General features: G+C 38.7%; 1 protein-coding gene across 1 annotated transcript; it reads left to right on the top strand.

The window, feature by feature from the left end:
• Nucleotides 1–3,690: 3,690 nt before the first annotated feature.
• On the top strand, nt 3,691–11,901 carry LOC309492971 (cadherin-1-like; the record flags this gene model as incomplete). Its single annotated transcript, XM_082162000.1, has 11 exons — nt 3,691–3,822; nt 4,134–4,248; nt 7,482–7,732; nt 8,279–8,380; nt 8,504–8,659; nt 8,979–9,223; nt 10,309–10,507; nt 10,805–10,990; nt 11,072–11,316; nt 11,608–11,753; nt 11,825–11,901. The coding sequence occupies exons 1-11, from the start codon at nt 3,781–3,783 to the stop codon at nt 11,899–11,901; spliced, it is 1,764 nt and encodes a 587-aa protein (XP_082018126.1). The 5' UTR covers nt 3,691–3,780.
• Between the last annotated feature and the right edge of the window lie 1,277 nt (nt 11,902–13,178).

The raw sequence follows: 13,178 nt of genomic DNA, 5'->3' as shown, positions 1-13,178 counted from the left end.
TTCTCTTGGACACTTCTGCTGTTAAATCCGGAAAGATTTTGACATTCATCCCTTTGAAATGTAGGACTTTTTCTTGCTTTACTATTTGTAAAATAGCCTCTTTCGCCACATACCTCTGCATCCTGACGATCATCGGTCTCGAACCATGTTTTGTAACAGGCCCCACTCTGTGCGCAATTTCCACTTCAGATTTATAAGGCAGTTTATCTTTAAATACCTCATTGAAGAGGGACTCCATGAATTCGGTGGGTTTTCCTTTTTCCATATCCTTGTCGAGGCCAAATACTCGGAGGTTAAATCTTCGGCTGTGACTCTCCAACTTTTCAGTTTTGTCTCTCAGTTCTTTGTTTTCTTTCTGGAGAGCTTTACACACACGCTTCGCTTCATCCATTCTGTCGTGCATGCCGGACAAGCCCGACTCCACATCAACGAGTTTATCTTTACAATCCTTCAGTCCGAGTTTTAGTACATCAAACTAAGGTTGTAATTTATTCATTCCCTCGTTTATTTATATCTCTCTTTGAGGCGGGGTCTGAGTGTGCTGTGCAACACTTACCTGGTTCCATGGTTGGGCAGAGGGTACGTGGGAAGGCTTGGTGGCGTCCTCGAACTGCCTTCTGCTGCCCCTTCCACTGCCCTCCGAGCCCTCCTGGGACCCGGAGATAGAGGAATTTGTATTAAACATTTGGGTGCTGCTGACTGTGGGGCCGTTCCTCTGGGGGAACGAGCGGTGCGGTCACCATCTCCCGAAGAGCAATCACCTCCATCTCCGGGTCGCCTGTCCTAGAGTCTCTTACCCTTGCGCTTCACGGCTGGTTGTGGCCCAGTCTGTCGCCGGCTCCTCTGCGCTGCTTAGGTGGAGGCTGCTGCTGCTGCGGGAGCGGTGGCAGACGAGGGAGGGCACGCTTGGCGCAGAGCGACTGAGGTACGGCCGGCTGACAGGGGGAAGTGTGAGATCGCCTCAGTCTGCTTCTGGGGAGGCTGAGGACTGCTGGGCAAAGCTCTCAACTGCGTCACTGAAGAGGCCATCTGGAACAAGGAGGAATTAAGAAACCTGACCTCGTCGGTTTCCCTCATGTCAGCCAGACACAGACCACACCATTAACCTTTGTCGCATGAAGCGCGATGTCCGGGTGCGAAGATCTTGCACAACTTCTGTGTCATGACCACCCTTGTGCTGGTCCTTCAGTGCCTTGGCCTTATGGACCTGCAACAACACCATAGCGTGTATGGCAGAGGCGGCTTCCCCATAGGTCTGGTAAACCTTGCAGGTTAAATCCGACGAGTGCTTACAGATCCGGGAAGGGAGACAGGGATTCCCCCGCCAGGAGGAGTTAGTGCAGAGTTGCATAGCAACCCTTACCCACCCTGCCATCAAGGGTGGCGAGGGGGGAGGAACTACCAAGATGGCAGTAAAAGGTTGTGTCCACGACCTAGTGAGCTCCTCATGCACCTCCGGAAAGAAAGGTACCGGGGTGGGACGCTGAGAACCAGCACGAGCCACCCCTAGAAACCAATCGTCCAGCCTCGAGGGCTCGGGACACGGTGGTGGGTTCCACTCGAGCCCGATCCTCTCAGCGGCCCGGGAAAGCATAGCCATCATCTCTAGATCTGACTAGGGCAATGCTACGGTTCCTCAAGGAGGCAACAAAGCCGAATCTTCATCTCCAAAGAAGTCTTGCTCACCCTCCGATGTAGCGATTGACATCCGGTCTTCGGGGGCAGTCCAAAGGATACGGCTGATACAGCGCCCTTCATAGGCAGATTAACCATATGGCCAATTGTGCAAGTGTCCAGGGTCATCACGTCCAGGGGGGCACCACACAAATATTTGTTTTCTCTGGTAAAACAAGCGATACATTCTCAAACATCTTTCTAGCCATGACCTATGCATACCCTTTCATCAGAAAGTTCTACATTTCCAGAATGTTTTGTTGAAAGTTTGCTCATTTTATGGTGCAAGTCAGTGGTTTACTGCAACTGCTGCATCACTATTTTACTTCATGCTGATCTATTTTAGATAACACCACAGAGCATGTGAAAACGTAACTGTGGTTGATCGTCTGACATGATGTTCAGCCAGTTTCTTCCTGTCTACAGTTTTTAATCTCGTTGCTAAGCAAGTGGAACAATCTCTAACTCTTCAGATCATCAAAATATACTTTTTCATTTCTGATTTGAACATTTCTCATTAAGAACATCTGTTATAGCATAAAAGCCCATGGCTACAGTATATCTTCATAAAACATTTGCTAACACACTGGAATGACACATTTATAATCAATTCATTTTATATCACTTCATATCAAGCCTTGCATTGTAATGTGCATTGCATGTATTTTTATAGTTTTTCAAAAGTTTTGAAACAGTCAATTTTGTCAATGTCATAAAAGTATATATGAATATATATATATATATATATATATATATTAGTTGAACAATGACACTTTTTACTTTTTACATAATTGAACTTTGAACCTTGAATCATTATTTATCCATGTTAAGTTTTTTTGAAACACGTTGTATTGTATAAAGCGCTATATATGTAAAGGTGACTTGACATTGTTTGCTGTTGAATAAACGTTTTGTTAAAAGTACTGATTTGAAAGAAGATCATATTTGTGTTCTAGTGATTAAACCAAATGTTCACATTATATGTTACAATGAAAAAGAAAATCAAAAACTTCTTGTTACAAATTACAACTGCTTGCTCATCAAATTAATCAAAATAAAATACTCTAGTGGAATTTTCTCTATTAAAATAAAATATTAAATTGTCATTAGCTTAGTATAAAAACATTATGTCTAATTAATGAAATAAAGTTTGTGTGTGTGAGACATTTGCATTTTGTGAACACAGAGCTGGATCGAGTAATATAGTGACTAGCAGTTTGCTATTTAATATAAAACTATTTATTTTTGTACATTTTACTTAAAAATAGTTTAAGTGAATTAAAAACAAACTGTAGTAGAAGATGATGGAGAAAAGAGTTTGTGGATTTTGGAAGATGCAGTATTTTAAAAAAATTTAAATGATTCACTGTTTAGTGACAGTCTTCTGTTTCGCTGTTTCTCTGACTGTGTGAAGAGTTGTGACTGACGCTTCAGTTTTGACCGATGCGTGTTAGCAATGGGAAAAAAAGATGAGAATAACAGTTTGGGATAAGATTCATATCATGATGGTAATGCAGACTGTATAAAGATTTTTGTGCAAAGTGACTTCATAAAACTTTGACCAGAATGTTTTGTGTAGGCAAATAATGGTAAATAATGTATAAAAGTATAAAAGTTTTACTTCTTCCCCACTTTGTTACCATTAGTACAACAACTGTTAAAAAGTGCTTTAAAACTTTTTCTGGTTGTGTTACTTGTTGTGTTCCCTAACACTTGTTTCACCAGGTTTCTGAAAAACATGTGAGTCCAGAAACTGCCCTTGAGGTTATTTAAAATGCTAACAGATACAGCTTTCGATTTCATAGACCCCCTTAGATCCAGTCAAATCATAAAAATACTGTACTAAATTGTGAAATGCTGATATACTGTAGTCTTCATTCACTGAAAAAGGCAGGTATTTAGAATTTTAAGTTTATTTATTTTTTTTGTATTTTTTTTTTCTATCAAATTTACATCACTTCATGCCCCTCCTTTAGGCGACCCCTCCCCCCTAAAAAGATAATAAAAGTGCAACACAAGCAATTAAACAGCTGTGCAATCTTAAAGACCAACAAGGAAGTATTACCTAAAATACCTTTTTAAGACATTTGGCTTCGAATTGAGACAATGAAGATTGTGCGATTGGGAGTTCTTATTTTCCTCTGTAAGGTAGGATTTTATTCAGGGCACTTTCCAAAAACTTTGGATCTCTTTAGTGTTTGATTGTACTCATCATGTTCAGAGAATTGTTTTATTTTTTGAGAATCTGATTTTATTTGACATTTTAAATGTGTTTTTTAAGAGGTTTAATGAAGTTGAGAGCTAGTAGTTGAATGCATTTTGTGCCAAAGCAATGATAAATGATCCGCAGTTTAGCTCACATGGACTGCTGTTGTGCTGGAAGTGATTACATAATCAAAATACCATACATTTTAAGTGTATATGTGTTACATAAAGAGATTTAATATGCTTCAAATTAGGTCCTTTTGTGTGGATTTGCGGAGGAGTCTTCATGTTCTCCAGGCTTTGAGTCGGAGTTGCTGGTTTTTAAAGTACACAGAGATGACCTTCACCAAGGAAAAAGACTAGGAAGAGGTAAGCTGTGTTCTCTTTATACAAAACACTGAAGCATCTGAAAATAATACAATATTTTTTAGTATTTGGCTAAATAATCTCTCTTTACGAAATGCAATCTTTTTAACCATGGTTAAACTGAGGACTATAAAAAAAAATGTGTAGCTCACAAATACTTTAAGTGTTGATTAATGATGTATTAATGAGTATCAATGTCTCGAATCCTGTATAGAATCACACCTATTCATTGGCTGATGGTGCTAACACCACTCTCTGAGGGTCATCACCCGTGCCTCAACAGGACCATTGCTCCTCATATGTTTCTTATTCTGGAAACAATTTATCTGCCCATATTTTGTTAGAATTTCCAGCGACATAGTGTTCTCATAGTTTTCTCATTTTCTCAGTTTTTTCATAAAGTGTGTGTCTCTGTGTCTCTGTGAGGACACACATGAAAAAAAGTGTAATTGGGCTAAAGAATCTGTAATGCTTGTGAGCCGATCCCTCTTCAGCTCTCATCAAGGCAAGGCAAGTTTATTTATATAGCACATTTCATACACAATGGCAATTCAAAGTGCTTTACATAGAAGAAAGTAAAATAATAAAAAGAAATAAGAATAATTAAAACAGTTTAGAAAAATTAAATTAAATTAAATTCAGTACAGTACAGTACAGTACAAACAGTCGGACGAACAGCGGCACAGTGCTCATTCAGTAAATGCACAGCTAAACAGAAGTGTTTTGAGTCTGGATTTGAATGTGACCACTGTAGGAGCACATCTGATCTCTTCTGGAAGCTGGTTCCAGCATAATAGCTAAAAGCAGACTCGCCATGCTTAGAGTGAACCCTTGGTATTTCTAGCTGATATGATCCTAATGATCTGAGTGATCTGTTGGGTTTATATTCAGTGAGCATATCTGCAATGTATTGAGGTCCTAGGCCATTGAATGATTTATATACCAGTAATAATACTTTAAAATCAATCCTAAATCTAACTGGGAGCCAGTGTAAAGACCTGAGGACTGGTGTGATATGTTCATGTGTTCTGGTTCTGCTCAGTGTTCTGTATGAGCTGCAACTGTCTTATGGTCTTTTTGGGAAGGCCAGTGAGGAGTCCATTACAATAATCCACCCTGCTGGTGATGAAAGCATGCACAAGTTTCTCTAAGTCTTGTCTGGAAACAAAGCATCTAGGGGAGCGCGGGGCACAACCTAATGTGGGGCTAGTTGTAACACGCTTGTTCTAAATACTTCCGCACATGCTTGGATGACGAAACTTTGTGTATTTACTAGTTGCCATATCAACACTATATAGAAAAAAAAAATCCGCCAAAATTTTACTTTTTTTGGAAGATATCTATAGACATTTATTAAACCATAGCAAAAGTAAATTTCTTACTTAAGTTAATTTTTCATCTCTATTTTTTTGTGTTTATTTAAAATAAGACAAATCTGATATTATTTTAATCTCCAAGATGTTATTTCACAGTTGAGATAGTTATTTTATGCTTCGCTAACTAGCAGAAGACACTAGCAGGGTTTAAACCCCAGTTGTGCAGGCGGGGGCATGTTGTCACACTGCGTTACAATGTGCCCCTATTAGAAATATGCTATTATATTCTATACTTTTATACATTTTATTGAGAAAACGTGAGAAAAAGGTGAATAAAGACTGAGAGTCAATGTTCAGAAATTACTAATTATTTATTTGTTTTGAACTATGTTGTATAGCTGTGTTTTCATGTGTTCGTAGTCAAAACTCAAAAATGAGTTTATATTTAATTATTAAAAATTGCCATTATTATATATATATTAAATAATAAAGTTTTTTAATTGTATTTTATTTAAAAATATTTTAGTTTGTTTTGTATATTTTTTTCATTAGATCAGATAACATTTTAAGCTGTCATATGTTATGTTACAATGTGCCCCACACATGTTACAATGTACCCCACCTATGGGGCATGTTGTCACATTTCACTTCCATTCTTTCGGGGTATATCAAGAAAAAAGTATATACTGTATTAATAAAACAATACAGTAGTTGTATTAGTTGTTTGACCCCTAGAGTGAAGGTATGCGTTCACCTTGAGAACTTCATCTTTGTTTCCAAACGCAATGACTTCAGTTTTGTCTTTGTTTAATTGAAGAAAGTTTTGACACATCCAACTGTTGACTTCATCAATGCATTGGCACAGGGAGTCAATTGGGCTGTAATCGTTAGGCGATAGGGCTAAGTAGATCTGTGTGTCGTCTGCATAGCTGTGGTAAGCAATTTGGTTCTTTCTCATTATTTGGCTTTCTCATCAGCACCCATGAGGGGAGCAGAGAAGCAGTGAAGTAGTCCTGACTCCCCCAAGAAGTTCTGGGGTCACCGGCCTCACTCGATTAAGCATTTGCCCCCTCTAAAGTGCACAGACCTGAGGCTGATAACTAAAGCTGTGTTATACTTTCCACGTGTGCGAGTGCAAGAGGGTCCGCGTGATGTAAAAATCTTCTCTCAAGGTAAGGGCTAAGACATTTGGCAGAGGTGGATCTGATCGCTTTGAGCGAGACAGCCCAGTGCGCCCCTTGTCCACTCTGCCTCTTCCATTGCCTCTGGGGATAGATGCTTTGGCTCATGCGTGTTTTTCTGTCAGTTCTTTTGAAAGTGCTGGAGAAAATCCACAATTTCAATTTGCGCAATTTGAAGTGTAATGGAAACGCGGCTAGTGTTGTGTGCCACAACATCAGGAGATTGCAGAAGTTGTTGTCCAGGGACATTGATTGTTTTATTGGGATGGGCTCTCTCTCCAGCTTCTCTCAAGGAAAGACCATATTATAAATGATAATTTATGACATGGTCAATTAGGGTGGCTCTGATTTAATATGAAACCCGTCTGTTCTCTATCCTTCTACCTCTCCTCCCTCGTATTACACCTTGCTCCTCCCTTCCCCTGTCCATGTCTTATTATATTTGCTTATCTTGCTCTTTCCACTAATACCATTGCCTTCCACTCTGAACACAGAAATGTGTAAAATCGATTGAGAATTTTTTAAATATTTATAAGTAAATAATACATGAAAAGATTAGCATGTTAGAAAATTTGAAAATTACCCACGAGCCTCAGCCAGCCGACCCCGGTCTCCTTCCTTCTCAAACACAGAAACAAGGGGAAATACTACAATTAGCATGTAGCCTTAAAACTCAGGGAACCAGGTTTACATGTGACAAGATGTTTTAATGAGCCAACTAAATCTCTTTTTCTGACAGTCATTTTTAATGCATGCGATGGAAGAACAAGAACTCTCTTCCAGTCCTCTGACAAGGGTTTTGATGTGGACACGGATGGGACTGTAACACTGAAGAGACGAGTGACTCTTCATGAAGGCCACAAGGTGTTTTCTGTGGACGCTTGGGACTCCAGTGGCAAGAAGCACACGGTATCTGTCAGAGTTGAGCGTGTCCATCATCATCATGAGGACCATCACATGGACACGGTCATGAACATCTCCTCTCCACAGGTACAAACAAGTTCCTACAAGAAACTGCTGTCAGTACAAGCCTGACCTCTATTGGACACTTCTGTTTTTATGTGTGGTTTATGGTTCTGTAAATGCACAATTCAATTTCTGTACATGTTTAGGACTAATTATTGAAGGCCTGTGTTAAATTGATGATGTTTCCAATCCCTGCTGATGAATGTAATTTGTCTCAGCTCTCTCTGATCAGTCTCAAATACAAAATTCCAATGTTGTATTTATGCAGAGCTAAAGCCTAAAACCTAAGATTACCTAAACTTTACACTGTTTTATATTGTACTCCATTTATTATAAGGAAATAATGTTCAGTGAAGAGGTCTCGAATCACCCTAAATTGGTTTATTGAAAAGGGACCCAACAATTTTACCCTCCTCATATATTAATACTGTTACAGACTGATTTGAATACAGTCAGTAGCTGTAGTAAACATTATCCATTATTTAACTGTTAACAAACATGTTTTGCTGCTCAGTTTCTTTTACTCTAACTTGTTCTCCCTCTGATGATCTGGTTCTGATGTTTCCAAAGTCGTCTTCAGGTCTAAAGAGAGCAAAGAGAGGAAGTTGGCTTATTTTTCCATTCTCTATACTTGAGGATGGCAAAGGTCCTTTCCCACAGAAACTGCACCAGGTGAGAGAAAGTCATGAAGTGAAAGTTCAAAATTAGATGGACGAGAGAGTTTTGTCTGTTATCGACAAAATCTTTTGTTATTGTTTCTTTCTGTTATTATGTCTTGTTTTTTTCTGTATTTAGATAACGTCGGACTATTCTAAGGAAGCTCAGGTGGAATACAGGATCACAGGTGAAGGAGCGGATCTGGAGCCTAATGGGACTTTTACTATAGAAAGATTATCAGGGAATCTGTTTGTGACTCGGAAACTCGACAGAGAAAAAAAAGCTTCATACAGAGTAAGTTGATGTTTTATATTCTCTAACTTTTAACATCAACTTTTAGTTCTTGGTGTATTTCAGCGTCGGATTTTCTGATCATTCTTAATTCTATGAAACCTGTCACCAGTTAATCAGATAAAACGTTCTCTTTTCATTTGTTTGCTGAGAGCATGATTTTTTTTCTTTTTTTGCAGTTTTCTTCAACTACACTTGCATATTGACTTCTCAAAGCTAACAGACAATGGACTAAAATATATCACTCTTAATTTATTTGTGTTTTCAAACAACCTCAGATATTTGTCTCTTAACATGCCTGTATCTCTTCTCCTGTCTTTAGCTTGTAGCTCATGCGACTGGAGTTGATGTGAATATTGTAGAAAAGCCAATGGAAATTATTGTAAATGTGCTGGACCAAAATGATAATAAGCCTGTTTTTACACAAAATCCATTCAATGGAAGTGTTACTGAAGCTGCTGGTATACAGAGCCGCCTTAACCTAATGTTAGGCCCCGGGGCTGAGAGGTTTTGTAGGCCCCCCATCCCCTCGATTAATAGAGTCTCATTTAAAAAAAAGTGTAATAGGTAATCTACATTACATAATGCATTAGTTTCTTTCGAGACCTACAACAGTGAGTTTTTTTATTTTTTATATTGTTTTTAATTTTAATATTGTTATTAACATATCACTGAGCACATAAACACAAGACACTTTATTTAACAACCACACACAGCAACAAAATTTCAACTTTATGCAAATGAGAAGCGATTTTCGCGAGCGACAACCAATAGGAAAGAAGCCTTTCAGTGGAGCTCAGCTCCATGCTCAGCTCCCGTCACCGTCTCGAGTGCAGGAGAGACAGAAGAGTTCGAGGGCGATTTCACTGTTTTATATGATTTGACAGTAACTAACCACAAACATGGATATAATAAAATGATGCACGGAAAAGAAACTATCGACAGTCTCAGTGAGTTTATTCTGGATTTAGTGCGTAAATCATTTTGTTTACAAATTAGACGCTTTGCAGTTGTTATATAGCCTACATGTTAAAGATTTTATTTTGGATGTGTTCATTGTGATTATATTGGCTGGGTTTATAAAAGTTTATAAAATTGAAAGGATCATTGCTTGGTGCATTTGGAAACAAAGCTTGTCTATTTCTAAATATAATCGCGTGCATCGCTGATGATTATACTGTCCGTGTGTTGAAAAAAACGTCGATTAAACACACTCGCAACAGACACCCCAAAGCGGAGACGTTAGCGGCACTGAGCGGACACGAACCGTAACGCCTCATTCGCACCGCGGGACCTCTAGACGCGCATAAACGCGTCTTTGCATAGACTTAACATTGAAATCACTCGCGCCAGACGCTCTTTTCGCGTTTGGTGTGAACGCACCATAACAATAACATTAGAGCGACAGCACTACCAACGTCCACAAGCGACTAGCGACATACAGCGACAAAATCTGACAAGTTAAAACAATATGACCTTTTCAGCTCATCATAAACCTGAACATGGGAGGCCCCTGAACTTGGGAGGCCCCTGGGCTTCAGCCCAGGTAAGCCCGTGCATTAAGGCGGCCTTGCTGGTATAGGTAGGTGTATGATGCAGTTTCTCAATGAAATGTTTTTTTTTCAAATGCCTCTTCAGTTTCACCGAATCAGTCTTTCTTCTTCTCTCACTGAAGGTCATGAGTTTATGACAGTCACAGCCACTGATGCAGATGATACTGAGGATACTGACAATGGTGTTATCAGTTACTCAATCGTCAAGCAAGATCCAGCATTGCCAAAACCAAACCTGTTTACAATCAACCCTGTTACTGGAGGAATTCGTGTGAATGCTTCAGGCTTGGACAAAGAGGTGAGAAATGATGAATGGATCTCACATTGGTGAATGATTTAATGTAAACAAACTCACCTGAAAACATCTTTCTTTTCAGACATTTTCCAGATATACTTTGTTAATTACGGCTACTGACAGGGCTGGAGAAGGTTATGTAACCACTGGCACAGCTGTTATTACTGTGACTGACAGCAATGATAACGCACCTCAGTTTGAGAAAACCACGGTAATGTATATTAATAAATTCAGAATATTATAATATAAGTGTTACAACTTTATTTGTACTTATTTACACCGTACGTCTCTATTTTTTAGCACACTGTATCTGTCCCAGAGAATAAAGTAGGGGCTGAAGTGGCCAGACTTACAGTTACTGATGGAGATGAACCTGGATCTCCTGCCTGGTCAACCAAATATAAGATTATTGGCGGTGACAAGAGTGGGTTTTTCAGTGTCAGTACTGAACCCAGCCAGCTAGAGGGCATCATCACCACTGTAAAGGTACTGTGTGTTGCTCATGTGTTTCCACAGGGAATTGGTGATCATGTTCCTTTAGTAAAATACACTTTCTTTCCCATTCAGCCCCTGGACTTTGAGAAGAACAAGCAATTCATTCTGTCTGTGATTGTTGAGAACGATGATCCATTTGTCGGTTCTTTGGCCACTTCCACTGCCACAGTCACTGTGAATGTAGAAGATGTGAATGAGCCTCCGGAGTTTAATCCAAAGGAGAAGGTTATTAACAAACCTGAAGATTCACCAGTTGATAGTGAATTAGTTACTTATAAAGCCACTGATCCAGACATTGGAAAATCACATAAGATAACGTAAGATTTCATTATTCCATTTGAAAATTCTGACTGATTTCTTTACAGATTTCTAGATCTTAAACCGAATGTTGTTATATATTTATATAATTACATTTTAATTATTTAATGATATAATTATTATAATTTTTTGCCTCACTAGGCTGATGTCAAATCTCTCATACGCAGAATTCAAATCATATCATGCCTGTATATCCTTTGAACTTCAAATGTTTTTAAACCACCAGGCAAGACTTTAGTTGTTCTTGCTGAACATTTCTAGTTTTAATCTGTATGTTTGGTTCCTTCCAGGTATAAAATTGGCACTGATCCTGCCGGCTGGCTGAGTGTTACTCCAGACACTGGAGTTATTAAAGTCAAGAGCCTTATGGATAGAGAATCTCCCTTAGTCAAAGATGGCAAATACAGAGCTATCATTTTGGCGTTGGATAATGATGGTAATTTGTGTTTACTTTTTTAAGAGGAGAATTCTTGCTGGCCTTTTTCTGATGTCTGTGCTTGTGTGCAGGTGAAGCTCCAGCAACTGGCACAGGAACCCTGGTAATTGAATTGGAGGATTCAAGCAATACATTCTGTCTGAAATGATTCATCTATCAATAATTGTCCCCCTGTAGTGAAAATCCAGCTTTTAATGTAGTTTATATGTCTATGTGGTGTTTTTAATATGCTTTAAGACAAACCATGTGTAAATTCGACACCATTGCTGAGTATTTTCTCCTTAAAACTGCATTGAACCAAAGACAGTCTCAAAAACACAGTACGAAATCGTCTGTGTTTCTAACATCACAAACTACCATGAACCAATCAGATCAACATGCGGGCAGGCTTTAGCATATCATTACAATGACGTGAAGCAGGGCAGTCTCAAGAGAAGCCAGGTTACACTGGCATATTTTTCTGTTGATATGAAAAATCTGATACTTTAAGCAATATAGCAGGTGAATTATATATATATATATATATATATATATATATATATATATATATATATGATGTATATTAAGATGATATGATGAACTATATGACTTTATTCAAAGCGATTCTAAGGATGCTGATTTTTAAAAGACAGCTGACTGAGTCTGAGATGGTGAACGGTAACATGGTTTGTGTAACATTAACAACACATTATTAGCTTTTTGATAGCATAGAGTAAAGCAAAAGGCTAATCATATGAATTACCGTTATGTGTCCGACGTTGTAAATAGCGATACCATTGTGCTGCATTTACCCCAGTAAGTTAGCCGAGTGAATCTGTGAGCTGGCGTGAGTGGAGGCGGGGCTAATTAGCATATTCATAGAACCACGTATTCTAAATGAGGCAAGGGTGTAGAGTTACATTCAAGCTATTTTAAGGTATTAAGAACTTTTTTTCACAAAAAAAAAAAAAAAGTTCCCTTTCAATAACTGTTCACTCACATTGCGTCGATATTTGATGCTATGGGAATCGCAATCCAATAGCGCCATGTTATAAGCGCGGGACTGTTCAAGCCCAAAAGACTCTACAAGTAACAATCCTTCAGACTGTTCAGATGACAAACTCCTTCTGATTTATATAATTTATTTATTAATAATTTGTTTAAACAATCCTCCTGGAGTATTACAAGTATAACCATTACAACAGTTCCCCTTTTTTGCATTAAATCAGTCTGCTGATCTCACAGAAGTATTGACTTCCTCTTTTAGGAGCCAGCCACTTCCACTGTCCAAGCCTTTCACACTCTCTTTTCCTCTCTGGTGGAATGAGCTACAAACCTCTATCCAAACTGCTGAGACCATCACATCTTTCAAGAAGCAGCTTAAGAAACCTCTTCTGCACTTAAGCAACCACAACATTAAACCAAGGCACTCATGCACTTAAACTT

The sequence above is a fragment of the Leuciscus leuciscus genome (genome assembly GCF_965113295.1).
Source record: "Leuciscus leuciscus genome assembly, chromosome: 2".
Classification (NCBI taxonomy): domain Eukaryota; kingdom Metazoa; phylum Chordata; class Actinopteri; order Cypriniformes; family Leuciscidae; genus Leuciscus; species Leuciscus leuciscus.
Note: the sequence above shows the minus strand (reverse complement) of the source record. Positions and strands in the feature narration are given on the sequence as shown.